Below are 25,348 nucleotides of genomic sequence, written 5' to 3'. Positions count from 1 at the left end.
CGGAATGAAGCGTGCAGAAGCTGAAGCCATGACCTTGCGGAACGCACGCTCGCGTTGCCGGACATCAGTCGGAATGGGGAGAGCAGCAAGATATTGATTTGTAAAGGTTGTCTTCCAATTAGCTTTTTTAAAATTAATTCTCAGGTGCCGTATCTCCTCATAATGCTTACTGAGATGACCTCTTCAGCCCCTGGGAGGTGTGGCCTCTGTAAGGATAAAGTAAGCCCTCAGATCCGTTATATAACATAAGCTATGTGCGTGGAGCTTTAGTTGCATTTGACAGGCGCGGGCAGTTGGCAACGCGCATGTCAACTGCAGCTGCGGCCCACGTCACTGACAGAAAAATGAAACATAATAAATTGTACACTCAACTGGACGGACGTGTCCAAATCAAGAAGAGTGTTTTTACTCATGAAGTAATTTTATATAAATTATTAAGTGCGGAAAAGCCTACCGCCTCGACTGTAGGCAAGGCCAGAAGTTTCAACAAGTGATTAAGGTGGATAATACGGCGATACTTTGGAGGCGGCGCCCTCCAAATAACACCCAGGAGGCAGTCGCAACAATTGCGACTTCGGCAGTATTTAAGGCAGTGGCAAGTAACCTAACCTCCAGGTTTACATGGCGACCGTGAGGGTCTTTGGTGGTGGTACAGGTGAGTTGAGTGCGTGCGGTGTCAAAATAACTTATTAAAGAAAATTTTCAATAATAAAAACTAAATGCAACGCAGATAATAAAACTAAGTAAACGCGATTTTGCCACAAATTAAATTACTAAAATAAAGAGATAATAGAAATTTTTCTAATTAAATACAATTTTAATACAATTTTCTACAAAATTAACATAATCAAATCTACCAAATAAAACTTTCTAATAAAAAGCGGAGATACTAGATTTTACTAAAAGTTAATACAACAAATTTTCTAAAAACTAAAACTACGGAGTTAATAAAGATAGATAGAGGATGGCGGCCACCGTGGTGTGATGGTAGCGTGCTCCGCCTATCACAACGTATGCCCTGGGTTCGCACCCCGGGCAAAGCAATATCAAAATTTTAGAAATAAGGTTTTTCAATTAGAAGAAAATTTGTCTAAGCGGGGTCGCCCCTCGGCAGTGTCTGGCAAGCGCTCCGGGTGTATTTCTGCCATGAAAAGCTCTCAGTGAAAACTCATCTGCCTTGCAGATGCCGTTCGGAGTCGGCATAAAATATGTAGGTCCCGTCCGGCCAATTTGTAGGGAAAATCAAGAGGAGCACGACGCAAATTGGAAGAGAAGCTCGGCCTTAGATCTCTTCGGAGGTTATCGCGCCTTACATTTATTTTTATTTAAATTCTACTTTCTACAAAATTTTCAATTATTTAACATACATAATAACGGCATGCAAAAACCCACGCCACTCAGATAACGGATCCATAAACTGTACCACCGCCAGCGGCAGCGAACTTCAGCAGCAACGAACACCATCAACAGCAAAGCCCAGCAGCAGCAACCACCGTCGGCAGCGAAGGCCAGCAGTAACATCAGCGACAGCCATCATCATAGCAGCAGGAAGCAGAAAAATAAGTATATGATATATGTATGTATGTAGGGTTTTTTACATATACATATGTATACAAAAAATTTACAATTTTTATTAAGTGCGGTGCGTTCACATAAAATTTTTTTTGATTACAACGATGCGTCCGTTTATGTAAAACATTTTCGATTTTTTTGATAACAATGGTGCGTCCGTTTATATAAAAGACTTCGATTTTTTTACTAAAACGGTGCGTGCGTCTAAATTTAAATACCCCAGTTTTCAACAATTTTAAAATTTTCGAACCATTTTATAAATTCCAACATTTTTAAGTCTGCAATTTTTATTTTCCTCAAATTTTTCAACTAATTTTTACAAATTTACAATTTCTTCAAATTCCAACCTAATATACAGAATCGCATGCAACGGTGACGGGTCTCACTTATGCGAGAAGGTATATGTGGGGACAACAAACTTAAAATTAAAGACAAGGATTTCCGGCCATAAGCCCAATATTAAACTTAGGAACAACGCTTCGGAAAATAAAACGGCCTTAACGGCCCACTGTAAGGATACGGGCCACTATCCCGATTTCCAAAATGTTACTATATTGGACATAGGGAAACAATATAATAAGCGTTTCACCATGGAAATGCTCCACATTATGAACACGCCTAATGATAAGAGAATTAATTTTAAAAGTGACACAGACCAATGCGCATATGCATATCGCAATTTATTGCTTAAGCAACAACACATAATGCAAGTCTCACGGCGCACATGAAAGAAAGCAGCGTACAGAAATTATTCCGCTAGCAGCATACTTGGGATCAACAAATCATAATGTTGGATGACGACATATTCGTTGTTCTATTGTTTGTATATATATTTGTTTGTGCATATTTTAGTTTACACTTACTGTACTTTAAAATTGTATACATTTTTGATGTTTATTTTACTTTTGTTTTCCGAACATATGATCAGTCGATAAAGAATAACCACAAGTGTAAGTTGTGTCTCGTTTAATGTATACCTAGTTGCATAACGTAAATTTTAATGACCATGTATCTGAAATGAATGCCCCCTTTTTATACATTTGTGTTTACTTACAGTCCTGAAGATGGCTTCAGACTGAAGCCGAAATATTGACAAATTAAAAAAACCAATGAAATTTCAAATTTTTCATATTTTCAAACTTCCATCATCATCTCACAAATCTTCCATTTAAAATTTCTCTTACCCCAGGTAGAATTTTTTTTATTACGTACATTTCCCAACAAAATATCACCATATAAGACTGAGTGAACTAGATAAGCAGTCTGCAGGTATTCCATTTTTTGATATACGCAGTGGTTTCAGGCAAAACCAATTAAGATTTTTTTTGATATATGCGGTGGTTCCGTTAAAAACTATTTAACATTTTTTTAATACATGCGGTGGTTCCGTGAAAAACCAAACGATTTTTTTTTGATATAAAACGGTGGTTCCGTGAAAAACCGATTGAAATTTTTTTAATAAAGCGGTACGTCCGTGAAATATATGCATTTTTTGAACTGATTACCACATTTTTGAGATTTTTACCAACTCATACTTATATACTTTTGTGCCATTTTAAATTCAATTACTTACAGATTTTTCATACAATTTTTAAATATTTCGTTAGCGACAATTCGTTGTAAATCAATTCCCTTTTCCCAACAATTTTTTTTTTCTCTTTTTCCTCAACATTTCAGCTTCAATTATAAATTCCTATATCCAAATAAGTGCTTCATTAATTTCATAGTAGTTTAAACTGAATTCTTTTGCTATTCTGATAACTACATATGTACAACTTTAGAGATAGGAAGAGAGTTCACAAAACTTCTAATTCAGAACCAGATTCCGATAAATTAGGTTCAAGCTCCGAAAGTTTAACTTCATCTTCGACAGAAAAAGTCACAAAACAGGAAAATAAATTATCTGTCAGCAGATTTCATAGGCTTCGAAGATTCTTCCAACGGGAAATTAACTTCAACTTCTTCTAAGGTAAACCCAGATCTTAACGATCCAATTAGTACAAACATTGCCTCACCTTCTAATTCAGCTTCAGATCTTAACGATCAAATCATGGCAACACCTGAGGAAAAGGGAGTTTTCATTAACACATGTGCTAATTCTATTAGAGAAAACTACAGTGGTGATCCTCTAGCACTTGAAACTTTTATAGACAAAATTGAATTACTTGAACAATTCGCTACTACAGATTTAACTGGTACTTTTATAGCGTTCTTAAAATCAAAACTGGAGGGTAAAGCCCGTGAAGCAATACCGACGCAAGTAACGTCAGTTAACGAAATTAAAGTAGCTCTACGTAATAAGATAAAACCGGACAACTCGAAAGTTGTATCAGGGAGAATTGCAGCGTTGCACGTTAGCAATAACAATTACACAGATTTTGCAAAAAAAGTTGAAGATTTAGCTGACTCACTTGAGCGGTCTCTTATTATTGAAGGGATCACTCAAGCGAAAGCTCATGAAATGGCAGTCGAACAAACTGTTAACGTGTGTCGTTTAAACGCAAAATCAAATTTAGTAAAAACCATTTTAGCGTCAACGGCATTTACTGATCCGAAAGACGAAGTAGCGAAATTAATTGTAGAACAAAATAACGAAGTAACTGAGCGTCAGGTTTTATCTTTTCGATCACGTGGTAACAATACATTCAGAAATTCACGTGGTAGTTATCCAGGTTGTTACCAAATCATAGCTATACTGGTTATAGAAACAATAGTTCATTTGCATAAAATAGCAACCGTAACGGTAACAATAATCAAAGATATCGATATGACAATAGAAACCAAAATAGTAACAGCAGTTATACGCGTTCAAATTCAAACTCAAACTCAAATAATAGTAACAATAGAGGTAACAATTGAAGATCGTCCAACGGTAGAGGTAGAAACGCAAACGTTCGCGCTTTAAACGCGAGTGCCCATAAGGAGCGAACACTGGGGGAGGACTAACTAACCGAGTAAGCGAATTTCCCTCACCTATTGGCATCTATTCTATATATTTAAATTACTCAGATTTCATAGAATTACAACTTATCGAGTCATAAAAATTTTGTTCTTAGTAGACACTCAAGCAGACATTTCATTAATAAAAATATCATGTATAGACAGTAATATCTCATTAAACACAAACGACATTATTAACATTACCGGTGTCACTTCAAATTCAGTTTCAACTTTAGGTAAAATTACCGTAAAGCTAAATTTTTCAAACTTTTCTCTTAAACATACTTTACATGTAGTAGATGAAGACTTTAATATTCCATGCGATGGCATACTGTGTAAAGATTTTCTGAAAATTAACAAATGCATTATTAATTATGAAAGAAATAGTATTTCCTTTTGGGTAGGTAATGAAAAAGTCGCGATACCAATCCTACACGGAACAGAAAGCGACAGTTGTGTCATTCCTCCCAGATGTGAAATCTTCAGACTTTTTGATTTAGGAGATTCACCCGAGCCACTTTTCGTGGACTCGCAGGAAATTGAAAAAGGCGTTTTCACAGCGAGATGCATTGTTAATTCCAGTAACCCAATAATTAAAGTCATAAACACCACGGATGATGTCAAGTATGTGAAAAGAAACAGTATTCGGACAGAAAAACTTTCAAATTATAATGTTTATACAATTAACAAGACAGAAACAGAAGACAAACGTACGAAAAAACTAATTTCAGTTTTAAACAATCAAATACCTGAACATGCTCAAAGTAAATTAATTGACCTTTGCATAGCTTATGCCGACATTTTCGCTCTTGACGCGGACAAAATGACTTTAAACAACTTCTACGAGCAAAAATTAAGATTGACAGACAACGAACCGGTATATGGTTAAAACTATAGATTGCCATACTCTCAACGCGAATAAATAAATCGCCAAGTAAATAAATTGTTAGACAACGATTTTATTGAACCCAGTTATTCCAATTACAATAGTCCTTTGATTGTAGTCCCAAAGAAGGATACTAATGGTCAAAAAGCTTATCGTATGTGCGTAGATTTTCGCGCAGTAAACAAAAAACTCATTGCTGATAAATTTCCACTAGCTAGAGTTGACGATATTTTAGACAATCGTGGCAGGGCAAAATATTTTTCCACATTAGATCTTTTTTCTGGATTTCATCAAATCCCCTTGCATCCTAACTCACGTGGCATTACGTCTTTCAGCACTGACCGAGGTGCATTTAGATGGAAAGTGCTTCCATTCGGTTTAAATATAGCACCAAATTCATTCTCACAAATGATGACAACAGCTTTTTCGGGTATACCACCCAATGTCGCATTTTTATACGTCGACGATATTATCGTCATAGGTTGTAGTGAAGCACACCATATTAAAAATCTTTCAAAAGTTTTCGATGCTTGTAGGTCTTTCAATCTCAAACTTAACCCAAATAAATGCAACTTTTTACGACCAGAAGTTACATTTTTAGGTCACAAATTTTCAGCCAAAAGTTTGTTGCCAGACGACTCCAAAATAAACGCAATCAAAAAGTATACAAAACCGACTGATAAAGACGTGGTACGACGATTCATCGCGTTTGCAAACTATTACAGAAGGCTTATACCTAATTTATACCTAATTTTGCGACTCTGGCAGCGCCTCTTAATCGATTAAGCAGAAAAAGAGTTGAATTTGTATGGGATGTAGAGTACGAAAGGGCATTTTTATCTTTGAAAGCAGCATTACTTTCACCAAAATTACTTCAATATCCAGATTTTACTAAACAATTCATTATTACCGTTGATGCTTCCACAACTGGATGTGGCGCTATTTTGAGCCAAGAACAGCAAGGTAGTGATTTACCAATTTGTTTCGCTTCTAAAGCATTTAATAAAGCCGAACAGAAAAAACCCATTATAGAATTAGAGCTTTTAGCTATTTACTTTGCAATCATACAATTTCGACCATACATTTATGGCACAATTTTGATCGTAAAGTCAGACCATAGACCTCTAGTATACCTGTTCAACATGAAAGACCCCTCTTCAAAACTTTCAAGAATAAGGCTGGAACTATCTGAATATAACTTTACTATAGTTTACATAAAGGGTAAATTTGTGCTGATGCACTATCGCCCATCACTATCGATGAGATTAAAGAATCGAACAAACAAATTTTATCAGTACAGACAAGATCAATTACAAAACGGCAAAACGACAATAACCTTCCTAGGAAAACAGGCAAAAACGACGAAAAACAACGTACTTTACATGTCTATGACAAATTTTAATTTAATTTTTCGAAAAAAGTTCCACGGATAAGATCTGCAATTACGTACGATAAAAATAATAAAACAACAAGTTTAAGAATTTTTGCGCATAGTAAACATAAGAAACTCGAGTTACTTAGTTTTGAGCTTGTTAACGAAAAAATGACTTTAGAGAAATTACTTTCGAGGCTTGAATCAGAAGCTTTGTTCGAACATTACACTATTACAAATTTCAAAAATATTGGAAATAAAATTTTAAAATCATTAGAAATTATTTTAACAGATCCAGTGGAGACAGTAACAGATGAAGATACAAAATTAAAGCTAATGAAAATTTACCATAATGATCCAATTTCTGGTGGACATTGCGGAATGAAAAGACTTTACGCAAAACTACGAACAAAATTTTATTGGAAAGATATGACTCGCGATATATCGAAATATATCAAAAGTTGTGAGGATTGTCTTTTAAACAAGGTTAAACCTAAAACAAAAGAAAAACTTGTTTTAACACCAACTCCTTGTAAACCATTCGATATACTAGTAATTGACACAAAAGGACCCCTACCTCAGTCCAAATATGGTAACAAGTTCGCACTTACCATGATTTGCGACATGACTAAATACCTGGTAACAGTTGCTATACCCATGTATGTAATACTTCCATATCACTACTACTGAACTGTGCAGCCTGTCAAACATTACAGTACAGATATACAACAAGAGAAGGAGACAAAATCTCAAGGCTGTCGTTAATTTTTTGTAAAAAAGGGGCCTAAATATATGTATATTGCAACAAGCGGCCTTGCTTCTATCAATATTGTACATTAGGCATGTCCAATTGGAAATGCAAAATTAAGTTTAATAAATAAAATTTTTCAAAATACAAGTGATGCATTCTCCAAAAGTATCATGGACGATCACATAGCCATCGAAAATTTATTTAGCAATGACATCTTTAATAATCACCGGACACAGCTGTGTAAGGAAGCAATAAGTTTTTATTTGGATATTCGTTTGTTTTTTGAAACGAAAAAAAGCACGGACGAAGAACAGTATGTTAGAAAAAAATTTTCAAAATTTATATTATTTCAACACCAATAGCAGCCAGCCCAGTACTCATATTTTTTTTACTTCATCAAAAATTTACTTCATTAAAAAACTCAAAATAATAAAATTTTGAAAACGTTTATATATCGTTTCAAGCTAATTCACTTTAAGTTATTTTAAAAACGTTTAAAGAATTGCTTGTTGGGATGTATGTATAAGTATATTTTTATACATGTATATTTAAATTTTTTTCATTTCAAAAATATGAATTCTTCGTCTTGTTTTTTTTTTACTATTTATGTAAATAATGTACTTTGTATGGCTTCAGCCCATGTTGAAATAATAAATACATCAAGCCTTGTATTGTATTTGCTGGCCTTTTCATTGTTTAATCGACTAAACTGAGATTTTATAACAATTAGTATGCAGAAGTTGGGTAAAGGGGATAGTGACCCGTTGTTACCCCTTTAATACTTTTTTTACACACGCTACTACAATTCACTAACACTAAAAAAAACCCGCGTATGCGCAGAAAATACATTTGCACAGTTTCAGCAAAGAATGATTGACAGAAAATTGGCACATTCGAAATATAGGAAGGTATTGATATAGAAGTATTATATATATGGCTATACCAGACAAATCAGCAAAAACAATTGCTTCAGCCATTTTTTATTTTAACCTACGGCGTAATGAACGCCATAAAATCACATCTAGATACAGAATTTAAAAATGAATTATTTGAAGAATTAACTAAACTTTTAAATATTAAACATAATTTTTCAACTGCCTACCATCACGAAACTGTTGGTACAATTGATTGTAATCATAGAGTTTTTAATGAATACTTACGTGCGTATTTAAACAATACCTTTTATGATTGGGATATTTACTTAAAATACTTTACTTTCCTACACAATACAACAACTAGCATAGTTTTCGACAATAAATTTTCTCCCTTCGAGTTAGTATTTGGTAAAAAGGCAACTGCCTCATGAATAACGAAAGGAAAAAATTGATCCACTTTATAATGCCGAAAACTATGCTAAAGAAGTTAAATTTAGAATGCAAAAAACACATGAAATGGCAAAAAGTTTAATAATTAAAAATAAAATACAAACCAAAACGTTTTATGATAGAACGGCACGACCATTAGCTATTAAAATAGGCGATAAAGAACCACGGCACAAACAGGAAAATATATACCAGGGTCCTTTTGTTGTAACTAAAATTAACGACCCTAATGTTACTATTTTTGATCAAACACAAAAAAAAAGAAAAGACTGTACATAAAAATAGAATAAACAAAATAAATTAATTTATTCAGTAATATTATATTCATATGTACATTAAAAATTTTTTATAAACAGCCACCAAGATGGCAGAACAAAAACAAAGACAAATTTAAATGTCGAATTTAGCATGCAATCAATTCAAAATGTAAAACATAAAAAAAATATTCACCTATATGTACTTATATAATTGAACTATATAAAATTTAAATTTATTATACAAACAAACACATACAAAAAAATATTAATGCAATTTTCATATTTTTTAATTTATCTCACAACAAATGAAAAATTGCTTCGAATGAACGAATTACAAAGGAAGGTACACCCCAATTTTCGTTCATTCGAACCAATTTATATAGTATGTAATTAAGAAGAATGTGGCAATTGCGATCGGCCGAATTGCCAAATTCTTCTTTTTTAAAGGAAGGATGATGTAAGGATAAAGTAAACCCTCGCATCCATTATAGAACATAAGCTATGTGCGTGGAGCTTTAGTTGCATTTGACAGGCGCGGGCAGTTGGCAACGCGCATGTCAAATGCAGCTGCGGCCCACGTCACTGACAGAAAAATGAAACATAATAAATTGTACACTCAACTGGACGGACGTGTCCAAATCAAGAAAAGTGTTTTTACGCGTGAAGTATTTTTATATAAATTATTAAGTGCGGAAAAGCCTACTGCCTCGACTGTAGGCAAGGCCAGAAGTTTCAACAAGTGGTTAAGGTGGATCATACGGAGATACTTTGGAGGCGGCGCCCTCCAACTAACACCCAGGAGGCAGTCGCAACAATTGCGACTTCGGCAGCGTTTAAGGCAGTGTCAGGTAACCTAACCTCCAGGTTTACACCTCTTTAATCAGATGTCTGTTAGAATGCCCAGTTTTCTGGGTATTCAACAGAAACTGTATGCTCAGTATTTTATGTATCTCCCTAATGGGGAGTACTCTCGCCTCGCAACCCCTAGATCCATGAGGATTTCGGGTTCGCCAGAGCTTCGGCTGTTAATGAAACAGGATTCGCCACTAATGGGTGAGGTTCACAGTTGGGTTGGAGATATAGCTTCTGCTTACGCTGGCAACCCCTTGAAAGAGTTGCGCTACACAACCCCTAGAATATTTTTGGTATTTTAGTCGCCTCTTACGACAGGCATACCTACCGCGGGTATATTCTTATCCCCTAACCCGCTGGGGATTGGTCGCCTGGTCATAAAAACACATACTGGAAAAGTCTGCAGGCCTGTAAAAATGCTGCAATCAGAGCTGCTACGGGTTCTCCTTATGACCCCCGAACACCATCTGCATGGTGAGACCAAAAAGCTCAACATTAAAGAGCACAACAAAATGCTGAACAGGCAGTTTTTGCTAACCTGCACAAACCAGGACACCTTAGCAAACAACTGCTTCATCTAGCCCCGCCTCCACGGGGTCAAGTGAACATCTTCACGAGCACTATGACGAATTCCAGCACCTGCCAATACAGCCGTTTGATCCAGACAAGCATAAGCAGGCCATAAGCCAAATCCGCGCAGAATCGGTAAACGCTTTTGCCAGAACGCTCCCAGGAAACCCTCTTATTACTATGTAATATAGAAGAAGAAACACACTAACAAGGGAAAAACGAGTCACCCTGGCCGAAATTCGTTATGGATACTGTAACAGGTTAAACTATTACATGTCCAGAATAAAACCCGACATACGTAATCTATGCCCTGCATGCGATGGGGGCACATCAATCTTTGCAATTGTAATGTGGAACCTACGCCTCAAACACCAATCTCCCTATGGTCCGCCCATGTTGAAACTGCCAGTGAATGGTCGTGCCCATTGAATGGGGCGAAGCACTGTTAACACAACAATATCGTAGAGAACGGGGAGGATTTATGCCCACATTCACAACTAGTTTCGTCGCAAAATGCCGTCGCGTAAATTTCGCTCTTCGCTTTTATTGTGTTCGTTCACCTTCATGTTATTACTGGGATTATATTTTTGACATGGTGAAGTTCATCGTGTTTATTTCGCAGCGGCAGGGCATTGTGTTTACAACTTTATTTAACTTTTGACGATAGATGAAGAATCGGATACTAGGGATAATATTTGATATTTCTCTGAGTGTTGTATATTTGGTCTAGAAAACGTGGAATACCTTTTACATTTACCACGGTTCCTAAACTGAGAGAATTTCCCTAACCTTTTTGGTACTTAAAAATATTAATATATTAATAAAATATTGCATATAAGGTAATAATGATTTATTTTAGATTAGATTAGATTTATTCATTTTCTTTCAAATAAAACAATAATTTTTATTTCCTTTTCAGTTGAAACTTATAGGATACTTGATGGGATCTATTCTAATTGGAGTTGCTGGCGTCGCTATATATAGATACAAATACTAAATAGTTATTAAGAAAAAGCCTGTTAAGCTGGGAACAGTTAAGCTATTTTTTACTATGAAATTTACATGATAAAACATTTAGAATGGAAATGATCGGATTTAATTTCGGCCATTTTATTCATAAATTCTTAGCGTTATAGAGTGTGGGATTCAATTGTTTTCGTAAAATTTTTTTGTTGATAATTATATTTGGATATAATGGTCGGTTGAAGCTATAATAAATATGTATATCATTCCTGAAAAGAAGAGTTGTGTAGAGCTTAAATGATTTTGATTTAATCGGGGATTGCCCGTATTAAATCATACAAACAGACAAAATTGGTTAATTCGTTGTAGTTCTATAAATAGAACAAAAACAGCAACAATACCAAAGTTTCTTTGAAAACCACCGTACCAACAAGCATAGCTTTGACACATAATTGCATACGAAGTATGCAATGTGTAAAAGATTAAAATATGCGAAAGAAGGCAATTGGGAAAACTTTACAACAACTAAGGCATGCTTACGAAGTATGCAATGTGTAAAAGATTAAAATATGCAGAAGAAGGCAATTGGGAAAAACTTTACAACAACTAAGGCATGGCGTAGCTGAATGCGTTATAATGTATAATCTGGTAACCTTGCCGTGCGGCGACGTGTTTTTGATCGCTCTTCGAATTGTTATTCTTTTTAATTTGTAAACAAGTTTTATCATTTATAAATATTTATTCATATAATAGAAAACAGTTTATAAGTTTAACTTGGTATTAAATCTTTACACAGTGCAATATATATAGTGGCTTTTTCTGCAATTTAAACATTCAGTCTGTGTGTTCATATATCATAGATTTTCACAAAAATTTGTGATAACTGCATACCTTTTTGTTGGTAGCTGCTATTAGCAAGTCATTGTGTGCCCTTTTTGCTTTGTGTTGTGTTCGCTGCTAGCTATACGCTGTCTTGCGATTTGCATCCAGTGCTCCAAAATAACTCTCTCCCATAATTTTTGAACAGCTGTTCAATTTATCCTATACTCATAGTTTCTTTTGCCTATTTTTCTTTTGGGTTTGTTTAACTTTGCAATTATGTTGGATTGCTGTGTCAAGAAGTGCACCAATCAAAATAAAATTTCCCGTGGTGATACTTATGTTTGTTGTTGGCTCTGTGATAATATGGCTCATGTTATCTGTGCCGGTTTCTCTCACATAGGTGGTCGGGTGGTTGACCTAATATCCAGCAAAATTGGACTGAACTGGACATGTCATGATTGTCGTTCCGTAGAAAATGACATGCGAGCTTTTATGAGGCAAACTCAGAAAGAGTTCAACAACATTTTTATTGGGTTTCGTGACCTTAACGAAAGATTCAAAACGATGGGGGCTCACTTTAAAAAATTGAAAGTGATATCTGAATCCCCAAAACGTAAGAAATGTATGCCAAACAATGACTCCAACTTGTCTTCGAGTCAGGGGCAAAGCTGTCCTCCTACGAATGTCCCTTCAACCGCGTTGACTGATAAAAACAGGCTTACCAAAGACGTTATGAACAATCCAGCTCAGGAATCTCCACAAGGTTGTGTCGAGACTTCCAGTGAGACGATCTCTGGCAAATTAAACGATGCAGGAACTAATAGTGGTACCTTTGCGGCTGTTTGTTCTACGTCACCAGTGTTGATTTCGCTGGACTCCCCAATTCATCCTACACCTCCACCGGTATCTTTAGCTCCAACAATAACAGTTACCGATACTGGGGTTGTTGCTAGCGATACAAGTGTACCTGAAAAAAATAGTACGGGCTCTATAACCAACGCTATAACGGCCGCACCTTCCCAGCTCTCTGGTGCGCTATCCGCTACTCCTTTGCAGGTGACTGCCGTGCCACCTCGTAGAGCTGTATTTGTGTCCCGATTACACGCCTCGCTTACCGAAAATGACATTGCTCATTACGTTTGCTCTAAACTTAGTGTTGCACCCACTAGTAACATCAATGTGTATAAATTTAACTTTAAATATGAGAGAGACATCTCCTCATTTAAAATATCCCTTTCAGATGAATATTACGATAAGGTACTTGATTCCTCTTTTTGGCCCAAGCATACTGTGGTTCACTTGTTCACGAGAAAGGCGAGGGCCGAACCTGTTTTATTACAGCCAAAAAACGGTATGACGAACACAGTAATAACAACACAAAGGTAATTGCTGATCTGTCCCGTCTTCTCATTAATTACCAAAATGTTCGTGGTTTACGATCAAAACTTGTTCCATTCTTCCTTAATTCTTTCAACTTTTCTGAACAAGTTGTAGCTTTTACGGAGACCTGGCTAAAGCCTGATAATTACAATTCTGAGGTTTTTTCAAATAAATATGCTGTTTATCGGCGTGATCGCATCTCTAGAGCGGGAGGTGTCCTTATTGCTGTTGAATCTAACCTATCGTCTGAGTTGATTTCGCTGGACAATATCTCTCATATCGAATTCATAGCAGTTAGGCTTTCATTCGGTAGCTATAGCGTAATTGTTTGCTGTTCGTATATACCACCTCGTTCGGATATGGATGTTTATGCTAGTCATAGCTCGGCCATCTGAGATTTGCACTCGCAGTTGGGAGATAACGATCGACTTGTTGTTGTTGGTGACTTTAACTTGCCAACAGTTAGTTGGGTTAATATAAGTGATTCAAACTTTTTAACTCCCACTGCTCAACATGAGTTTCTCAATTGCTTGTTAGACTCATCTCTTTTACAGATTAACAATGTTCCAAATAGTGGAAATAAAATGCTGGATTTAGTATTTGTGGAATGCTCGGTGGGTACTGCCCTTACGCGAATACCACCTTTATCCCTTCCAGAAGACCCTCTTCACCCTACGCTAGAGATATCACTTGATATCAGCCTACCCCGTAGGATTCAAGTACAGTCTCGTCCCCGATCTAGATGCTTCTACAAAGCGAATTTCATTATGGTCAATGATCTGTTGGCTTCCCATGATTGGTCGGATCTCTATGCTTGCACTGATGTCGATTCGGCTATCTCTATATTTTACAGTACGCTTGATGGCTTCTTTGATACCTGCATTCCTACTCGCTATACCCTATGTTCGAATAAGCCCCCTTGGTTTTCAAGGCAACTTATCAGACTTAATAACATTAAATCTAGGCTTTATAAGAGGTTCAAGAAATCTGGAGCATCTGCAGACCTCTCTAAATATCTAATAGCTCGTTCTAAATTTCACCGTCTTAATCAGCTTTGTTATAAAAATTACTTGAGTTGTTGTAAAGCCCAATTTTTTAGAAATCCAAAAAAGTTTTACAGTTTCGTAAATTCAAAGCGGAAAACTTCTGGGTATCCTTCCTCATTAACCTTTGGAGGTAAAAAAGCTTGCACTGATGACGACGTTGCTGAACTATTTTCTGAGTTATTTAAGTCCACGTATTCATCCAGTGGTTTTCATTCCGGTCAATATCCCTATCACTTAGATAGCTCAAATTACATTAGGAATCCTGCTATTGATGGTAATATTGTTCTTCAGAGTCTTCAATCTTTGAAGCCCACCTTTTCTCCGGGACCGGACGGTGTTCCTAGTTGCGGTCTTAGGTACTGCGCCGAAAACATGTATGAGCCTATTTTAAAATTATTTGAGCTATCTCTGGGATCTGCGTCATTCCCGGCACTTTGGAAACAGTCTTTTATTATACCCCTGCATAAAAAGGTAGTAGGTCAAAAGTTGAAAACTACAGGGGTATTGCTAAACTTTCAGTCATTCCTAAAGTCTTTGAACAGATTGTCACCAGTCAACTGCAATATCAGTGTTCTAGTCTTTTATCTGCATGCCAACACGGTTTTATTCGTCAAAGGTCAACCACTACAAATTTGCTTGTATTCACCTCTATAGTTATGGAAGGATTTTTAGCGAACAAGCAAACGGATGTCATCTACACGGACTTCAGCAAAGCATTTGATACCGTCACCATGAGTTGCTTATTCATAAGCTTGATTTACTGGGCTTTCCGTTTCACCTATTAATGTGGCTGAAAAGCTATCTTTCTAACCGGACCCAAAAAGTCCTGTTCAAGTGCAATCTGTCGGAATCGTTCGGAGTTTCCTCCGGCGTACCCCAGGGAAGTCATCTAGGCCCTTTGCTCTTTGCCCTTTTCATTAATGACTTGCCACAGACAATATTATATTCCCATACTATAATGTATGCGGGTGATGTAAAACTTTGCTACACTTACTGTCCTACCGATTTGAGTTCCTTGGATCTTCTTCAGGCCGACTTGGACTCGTTCCAATGGTGGTGCACAACAAATTTACTAGCTTTAAATTGCTCTAAATGTAAGCATATGACATTTCACCGAGTGAAGCCAGCATTGAAATCTTATGTAATAGATGGTACGTCTTTGGAGCGTATATCTATTGCAAATGATCTAGGTGTCCTTTTTGATCCGAAATTGAATTTTAACATGCATATTTCATCTATAGCCAACAAAGCGTTGGGTTTACTTGGATTTGTTAAAAGATGGGCTAAAGAGTTCGATGATCCGTACCTCACTAAGGTTCTTTACACATCGCTGGTTCGTCCAATACTCGAGTATTGCTCATGCGTTAGGTGCCCTGTTTCTCAAAAGCATATAAAGCGTCTTGAGTCAGTTCAAAAGCAATTTTTGATATTTGCATTGCGCGGCCTTAATTGGGACTCAAGTCTCCACCTTCCTCCATACAGAAGTAGACTTATTCTTATTAACTTACCCACTCTGGAAAATCGGAGAATATTACTGGGGGTATTTTTCATCCATAAGCTCATTATTGGAGAAATTGATTCCGCGGACCTCCTCAGCCGCTTGTTTTTTGCGGTTCCTCCTAGAGTATCCAGACACTACGTTCCTTTCTATTTACCCCTTTGTCGACGAAACTTTGCTAAAAATAATCCTCTTCTTATCTGGTGCGCGCACTACAATGACTTGTATAGCTGCATCAGTCTTGAATGTACTTTTGCCACTATACGTAATGCAATACTTGCCTATCTAATTAAAGAGGTACAAGCTAATTTAATTTGCTGGCATTTTATTCCTTCGATAAAAAACAGGAACTATCTCGCTTAAGGATGGATGAACATTTATCAACATGTATCATTAAGAAGGAACAAGACAGTACTGTGTTGATTGGAATCTGGTGCATTCCAACAACGTAAAAAACATGCTTTTTCATGAGTCACTGACCGGAATCGTATGCATTCCGGCAGTATAATCTTATGGGTCAGGCATCGAGCTGATTGGAATCCGGTGCATTCCAACAACACAGGTCATGTTACTTGTTTATGCCTTGTGATGGCGTATCCTCATTACACTACTCTTAGCACTGCCGGATTCCCATAACATGCTGATTGGAATCTTGTTGCATTCCAACAGGGAGATTAGAATCCACTGCATTCCGAAATCATGCTGAGCGGAATCTGATGCATTCCGCCAGTATAAGATTTCGGCATAAGATCTTATTTCTACTCATATTTCTTATTATTATTATATTTTGAAATTAAATAGTAATGTTCATTAATATTTATTTGTTTGTAGTATAACATTGTTGAAATCTCGATAAATCTTAAATTTTATCTTTTGAGTTGTATATTTATATATCTTTTATATTATGCAGTCGACCATAGTTTGTCGTCGACTTTAAATAATAAATAAATAAATAAATAAATAACCATTTCAACTATCGTAGGAGTGTGAGTTCGACTCCCACTCCCGGGAGAAAAGGCTTTGAAGAGATTTACAAGGTATAATCGAAACAGCTGTCGCCTTGTCCGTCCTGATGTCACGTTGTTTAAATTTTTCCCAAATTATTAAATAAATTATAAAATTAAAAAATTGCTTCAAATAAATGTTTTCATACATTTAAAAAAGCAATATGGGCAATCCCCGATTATTAAAATCATACAAACAGACAAAATTGGTTAATTCGTTGTAGTTCTATAAATAGAACAAAAACAACAACAAAACCAAAGTTTCTTTGAAAACCGCCGTACCAAGCATAGCTTTAACACATAATTGCATACGAAGTATGCAATGTGTAAAAGAAAAATATGCAAAAGAAGGCAATTGGAAAAACTTTACAACAACTAAGGCATGGCGTAGCTAAATGCGTTTGTAACCATTTCAACTATCGTAGGAGTGCGGGTTCGACTCCCACTCCCGGGAGAAAAGGCTTTGAAGAGATTTACAAGGTATAATCGAAACAGCTGTCGCCTTGTCCGCCCTGATCTGATGTTGATTAAATAAATTATAAAACTTAAATGATTTTGTTTACAAATTGCAATGACCAAAGCATATATCGCTCATTTGCTGCAACGTCGCCATAACTCAAAAAGCACAATTTTCGAGGAGAGCCATTCAAAGATTTTAACTGCCATATGTTGCGCATATAAAGGCATGTTTTCATTTTTATAACACGTGCTAAATTTTTAACTGATCACGAAGATTTTTTTATACAACATAGATCATTATATTGGGTACGTTTATATGTTATTAACTCAAAAGTCATGTTTTTTGAGTTATGGCGACGTTGCAGCAAATGAGCGATATTTATAGTACATAAAATTAATCAGCCGAAATTAAAAATCGTTCGTGCTTTAATTAATTTAAATAACAATAACCAATATTGTGATAGGTATAAACATAGAACACTTTGCACATGGTGTGTTCAAGGAAAAGTGACCCAGAAATTTATGATCCTTACTGTGGCACATATCGCAGGAAGTTAAATCATGATTTTCATAAAAGCATAAGGCTTCGCTGGCTAGGCCATATAATGCGAATAGATACCCTGTTGGGGGATTCAAGAGGTTGTGTAGCGCAACACTTTCAAGGGATTGCCAGCGCAAAATATAGCTTATCCAACCCAATTTTCGACCTCACCTAGCCGTGGTGAATCCTGTATCATTAGCAGCCGATGCTATGGTGACCCGAAGTTCGTCGTTGTTGTTGCTGTTGTAGCAACAAGGTCACTCCCCGAAGGCCCTGGGGAGTGTTACCGATGTTGATGGTCCTTTGCCGGATGCAAATTCGGTAACAAGCACCATTAAGGTACCAGCCCGACCATCTCGGGAACGATTTAGTATGACCACATGAAACCTTCAAAGCCATACCGCCCTCCCACCCCCTAGATCCATTACGAACTTGGGGTCGCCAGAGCATCGGCTGTTAAAGTAACAGGATTCGCCACGGGTAGGTGAGGTTGACAATTGGGTTGGAGAAGCTATATTTTGCGCTGGCAACACCTTGAAAGGGTTGCGCTACACAACCCCTTGAGTCTTTATCGCTACATAATTAACAACACCCTGTTTGGTAGCAAAGGAAGGTAGATACCTCTACTGACTTGGAGACACAGACGGAGTTGGACTTGCTCTCATCAATAATCCTCGAGTGCCTGGAAAGTTCAAGCGCTTAGGAAACAAGAACACCAGCACAGAGCTCAGGAAGGGCAAAATTTGTTTAGAGTTAAAAAAAATTTTTTTTAATTGGATATCATTCGAATAGAGTAACAAAAACGTCCTTCTCGGATGCGATGCTGGTGCAAGAAGATTAGATATGATCCTCGGATTGCTGGAGTACCAAAATAGGCACATACTCTCACTTAAGTCGAGCACGCTTCCCACGGCAGCCGGTTCTTCGTGCCGGAGCGACTCGGGATTTTTTTCCCCCACCCAGGGCTGTCATTTCAGTGTAACCCCATTTAATTTGTTGCGTCCCTCCCCCACCATTCTGTTCTGGGCTTCTTTCTTCTTTTAGCAATGAAGACCCTCTGAAGGTTTGCAGAATGTCATCAGTGATGCCAGATTGTGGGACATTGCCCTTTTTGAAGATTGTACTCTAAATATTTTAATAATTTTGCTCTAATAATAATGGCAAAAAATATATATTTTCCGTCCTTCATATAAGAAGTGATTTTTGTTACAGAATTTGTATAATTAATCCGAAAATATCAGAGCCATAATAATTATCTTAATCTAATATATATTATAAATGGGAAAGTTTGGATGTTTGTCCAGAGGTTTGTCTTTGTGACTCAGTCACGCAAAAACGGCTGGACGGATTTGGATGAAATTTCGCACACATATAGCCAATAGTCTAGAAGGATATACTAGCTACATATATATTTTTCTAAAGCGGAGAGGTCACCGCCCCCTAGGAACTGGAGGTTTACGCCGATCACTTTATCGGCGGCGGCGGCGTAGGCTCTATTATATCGGCGGCGTAGGCCGGTGTTCTTACTTTAAAAAGCTTGATTTTTCTATTTAAAAAAATATTTAGGAAAGGTTTTGTTTGTACGTATTTAAGGAAATCAACGTGTTGGCCATTTCGAAAAGATCCGGGGTTTTTGCCTCAAGATCTCGAAGACCGTTAAAAAATGTTTAGGAGTATCTCCTTGCGGAGTGATTGTCCTTCGTTCGCTTACTCCAGAGAGGCTTCGAGCCTAACCCCGGTCTTTGGAATTGGTACTGCTGCGTCTGTTGAAAAGAAGTAGAGATACATAAAATAGTCACATTTTTGTCTATATCTCGTGCAAAGCGTATTTTCACCTAGGGTTAACTGCCAATAATCGTCGCGAACACAATTTCTTTAAATCATTTGTGGCCCCTTGGCGGTTACGCACAAAGGCGACTAACGGTTTCTATTAATGGTCTATTAATACTCATAACTCTCGTGGCACAGGTTTCCAGTTTTTCGGCTGTTTTTAAGAGCTACAATTCCCGATGTGAGAACAGTAGCAATCCCGACCACCAGTCGCTAACACGCCTCCTGACCCTCACACCATATGCCAGCACAGAAGCTATAGGACTGCGACTTCGAACTCATACCTTCGTCGACATCACTTTTCTAGAATCTCAAGGTGTAACTCCGAAGACTTTCCAACGGATGATTTTGTCGCCCTATGCTGCCGAGCTACACCAGAGAAACATCTTGAAACGTTAGGGATTGACTATTCGGCCAAGGATGCCGCCCTCGAAATCATAAGCAGTCTAAGTGGATGTCATTGCGTAATGGGTGAAAATCGTAATCCTCGGCAATGATAAAATTTTTAAAATGTAGACCAAAGTTTGCAGACGTTTGTGTTCACAACATTTATTTCAATAGTCTTCGTTAAATCAAACCGATATTTTAGAATGAAAGTCGGCCGATTTTACGTTGAAAGATGTTAACTGCTGTTTTCCGGCCTTATGATATAAGAGCTCATTACGGATGACCGCATAGCTTCAGTTTTCAGACTAGTTCGACTGTGCACTACGTTAGGGTAGTAGCACACATGTTCATTAATTCGACTGTCTTGGGAAAGCTTTTGCTTCACCACTTTGAGTGTTCTTGCGAAGGACAAACACTCACCTGGTAAATATATGTGCCTACGTATTCACATTTGAAAAAGGAGCCGTAACGTGTAGGTGATATTTAAACTTGGTTGATATATAGCCTATCAATTGGACTAGTTTTGGATAGGGCCGCCAACTTTAGGAAATGTCAAACCGGGAGGCTTGGTGTTGAAGGATGAATTGTGAAAATCAAAATTAACATTTCAGACGCTATTGTATAGTTTCGCAAATAAGCAACAGCTGTTTGAATGTAAGCCCAAGTGATTTTTCAATATTATTAGCAACACTAAGGCATACTATCATCTCTAAGCCGATACTAAGCAGTCACTTATATCTACATAAACAAATCAATCATTATGTCTACACATATTCATACATACAAGAAGCGGAGAGATATGCACAAACACATGCATATATCTGAGATACTCACAAAAGTATGCAATCATTGGTGGAAGTATTACTCACATATACACGCGCATACTGCTATGCGAGAAGCTATAAACGTACATCTGTAGTTTATAGCTGGTAATTTTACAGCTGGTAACTAAGTAGTAAATTCTAGAAGAAGAAACGTCTAGAGGTATGCGAACGAGGAAACCGAAGAGTATAAAAACAGTACAAGCTGAGGCATGAGCAATCAGTTTGATTTAAGCACGCTATCAGTTGCGAAGTATAAGTGTTATTGTGAAGTATTTTCAAAGTAATCTAATAAAGACCAGTTTGCCTTATTGAATATTGGAGTTATTTATTCAACAGTTTAGCGATACGAACGTTAGCAGAAGATTTGAAATAAGCGGAATTGCTCTAAGTTCGTTACAATTGGTGTCAGAAGAGGAATTGTTGAATAAATACCGAAGACTTCGAATATAACTTGGACATGGCAAAGTGTAGTGAATTGAAGATCCAGCAACTGAAGAAGGAGTTGGAGAGCAGTAGATTGAATACGACCGGCAATAAACTCGGATTTCAGGCACAACTACGAGAGGCAATGGAATAAGAGGGAATTAACGTGGAAGAGTATGTCTTTCATCTTGATGGCGAGGAGACAACAAAAATTTAAGAGAAAAACAAAACATCGCAGACAGTTACGAGCACAGGTTGAACACGATGCCGAGATAGAAGCTTTGAGAGGTCGTTTACAGGAGTTGCAAATAAATCGCCCAGCAGTTTCAGCGAGTAATCCGAAGGTAGAGACACCATCCTTTGACGGTTCTGTTCCTTTTCAGGTCTTTAAGCTACAGTTTGAGAAGACCGCAGCAGTGAACAACTGGAATGCTGAAGATAAAGTTGCAGCTCTGTTCGTGACATTGAAAGGGCCTGCAGTGGAAATCTTACAGACGATTCCAGAGTACGAACGGAGCAGTTATGAAGCATTGATGGCCGCTGTCGAGAGACGTTATGGAAGCAAGCATAGAAAACAGATATACCAAATTGAGTTGCAAAACCGTTACCAAAAAGCGAATGAGACTTTGCAGGAGTTTGCTCGGATGTTGAAAGATTGGCTCATCTCGCAAATGCAGACGCACCGGGATATCGAAACGAAACGAGCTACATATGCGAACCCAAAGCCAACATTTGCTGAAACGGTATCCCATGCACTGACTCGTGAAACTGCCTCACTTTTGAGTAAGCCAGCGTACAAAGCCTATCGTCCGGAAGTACAAAGGCCAGACTGGGTGAACACAATATAGGAGGCGCTGAAAGGATCGCAAAAGCGGACTGATAGAGTTATCAAATGCTGCAAAAGCGGGAAGCATTGCACGTCATTGCGATCTTGATCCTAGTGGTTTCAACAACATGGGTGGTCTTAATAACAAAGCTGGAGGGGATGAGCAAGAGCGAGTAAGATGTAGAGATCGAGAGCTAGCTCTAGCTATTGAATGTCCTGTGATATCTGTGTCGCAAATTGGAAGGAAATCAAGCAGTCTTACCGTCAGAGGGAATGTGGATGGCAAAGAACGTGTACTGTCTGTAGATACGTGCGCATCTCATTCCTTGATCCGATCTGATATGTTCAACAGGAGAGTAAAGCCATACAAATACTGGCATTGACAAAACCAAATGGACCCACAAAACCGAAGAAAAGAATTTCCCAGAAAGAATGCGAGGGTAGTTTCAAGCCAGGGCACACTACTGTTGTGAAACGTTGGAACGATATTGATTATGCAAAGCCAATCCGTCAAGCGGAAGCTCTACGAAGTAGTTCATTGGCCAAACAACAGAATGTGAGGGAACGAATCAGGATAATGAGTACTAGGATGAAACACAGGTTCCTCCCACAAATTGTCAGCCTCCCAGCAGCTCCTTGCAGCGGGACTGCTCCACATTCTCTTGCTCCTGGAAGGTATCGAACCCAATCCGGGTCCGTCTCCTGATCCCGGTCGTGAGAAATGGTTTTGCTGCATCTGCCGGAAAAGAATCTTTTTAGGACGGTCATACTCTTGTCAGTGTGTCTCGTGTAAGGGATGGCATCGGACAGGTGGTTCTGGGCTAGATCTCAAAACCAAACGTCCACGTAACTTCTATAAATCGTTTGTGGGTCCTTGCTGTTCACGCCCTAGGGCGTCTCGTAGTCTACGCCTTAGCGCCCCCCTCTTCTTCCAGCAGCCCCGCTGCTCAGCAAGCCACAACAAGTACCCGCTGTTGCTCGCGCCCCAAGGCGCCACCAAATCATACGGCTGCCCCCACTCATACCTACAATCTCCGTAGTAGAGTCGGGAGCAATGCCGAGCATTATCCCCTGCCCCCGTCTTCTCGACCCCTCTTTTCCGGCAGCAATTGTGTAGGTCAGGGAAAAAGACTGTTAGTTCCTACCTCCCTTTGCACCGTTTGTCAGCACAGTATATGTATGTTTGCGACAACCACCCAAGCCAGCTCCTGCCATGGACGGTGCCACTTTCCTAGGTGTTCTGGTCTCCGCGACGGCAACGGGTTTCATTGCGCCATGTTGCCAGGCCGCATACCCAAATACACCGGGTACCCCAATGCTTACCCAAGGACGTCCAGTCCCAGGGCCACAACAGCAGTTGCCTCCTAGCTTTCCACAACCCAGGCGTAGTCACCTGTCACTTACTCCCAGAGTGACGACGTTTCCCCCTATGCACTTCAGAATTCTGCAGTTATACTGTAATGGATTAACTGAGAAGATCACGGAGATAGTCGATTTCATGAAGCTGCACAACATCCGCATTGCTCCGATTCAAGAGACTAAACTCACAGCAAGACCTGCTCTACAGACCTGTTCTGGGTATAATGTCCACAGAAAAGATCGCGGGAGCGGAAATGGAGGCGGCCTCGCATTTATCATACACTACTCTGTGCAGTATCACATATTTGATCCCGACATCGGCCGCAGGGACAGGTTCTTAGAACGTCAAGGCTTATCTGTCCGATCAGGCGATGCAAACCTAGAAATCATCAACATCTACATCCCTCCTGCCACCTGTTGCCCCAGTGGATACCGCCCTAATATCAGCGCCTTACTCACTAACAACAATCGCATTATATTAGGCGATTTCAATGCCCATCATGTTCTATGGCATTCAAATTTGCGGGCGGACAGTAGGGGTGAGATGTTGGCGGATCAAATAGAAGAAACGACGTTCTGCACAATAAACGGAGACGCCGCCATACGTATGGTAGGAAGCTGTCACAGTTTGCCGGATATATCAATCGTCAGCGCAGAACTCGTAAACTGCGTCAACTGGCAGCCGATGGTAACATTGGCTTCCGACCACCTGCCCATACTTATTTCGCTAGAGCGTACCGCCGACTTCATCGTCACAGAAAAACGCACTTTAATAAACTCTAAAAAAGGAAAGTGGGACGAATATAAATATTTTACAGACAACCGCTTTGCTGCCCTCCCTATCCCGACTGATGCCCGCCAAGGGGAGCGTGCTTTCCGCAAGGTCATTGAATCCGCCTCGGCTCGTTTCATTCCCGCCGGTAGAATTACCGAAATTTGGCCCACTTTCCGGCGGAGGCCGCAAATTTAGCGAGAAAACGTGACCTTATAAGACAGCTCGGTCCCGGCGCCCCCAAATAAGGGATATAAACCAACTCATCAGATTGCTTGTGGATGAACAAAAGCGGGCGAAATGGGAGGAGCACCCGAGCGGTTGCAACCTCTCTGCCGGTGTAGGTAAACTTTGGTTCACCGTAAAGTCCCTATCGAATCCGTCTAAGCACAATGACAAAGTTTCCATCGCCTTTGGCGATAAAGTGCTTTCGGATGCGCGATCGCTTTTTCCCGACAAAATATAATGCATTCTACGGTTGACAAAGCTAGACGGACGGCCAACAGACGCGCACATAAACATAAATTCAGCAACAACAACGTCCCCAATTACCATCACCGCCAAAGAGGTTGAGGATGCCATCGGTCATGCTAAACCATCTAAAGCAAAGGGCCCAGACGGCAGCCATGCCGATGCATAAAAGCCTAGGAAAATAAGGCTTCAAATATTTAGCACATGTCTTCAACCTGTCC

At 38.6% G+C, this 25,348-nt stretch overlaps 2 protein-coding genes across 5 annotated transcripts in view; one reads left to right on the top strand and one right to left on the bottom strand.

Annotated features, from left to right (window-relative positions):
* Positions 1-11,766, top strand: part of zda (peptidyl-prolyl cis-trans isomerase zonda) — a 66,211-nt gene extending 54,445 nt beyond the window's left edge. Inside the window, exon 9 of the mRNA XM_067773309.1 lies at positions 11,442-11,766. Coding sequence (XP_067629410.1) covers positions 11,442-11,519 — 78 coding nt within the window. The 3' untranslated portion in view covers positions 11,520-11,766. The remainder of the gene's footprint in view (positions 1-11,441) is intronic.
* The window catches only part of LOC137244380 (uncharacterized), a 469,574-nt gene that overhangs the window by 275,333 nt on the left and 168,893 nt on the right, over positions 1-25,348 (bottom strand). The window lies entirely within an intron of this gene.

The sequence above is a fragment of the Eurosta solidaginis genome, chromosome 3 (genome assembly GCF_040869045.1).
Source record: "Eurosta solidaginis isolate ZX-2024a chromosome 3, ASM4086904v1, whole genome shotgun sequence".
In the NCBI taxonomy this organism is placed as follows: Eukaryota; Metazoa; Arthropoda; class Insecta; order Diptera; family Tephritidae; genus Eurosta; species Eurosta solidaginis.
The sequence above is the reverse complement of the archived record's forward strand: the minus strand, read 5'-3'. Positions and strand labels throughout refer to the sequence as shown.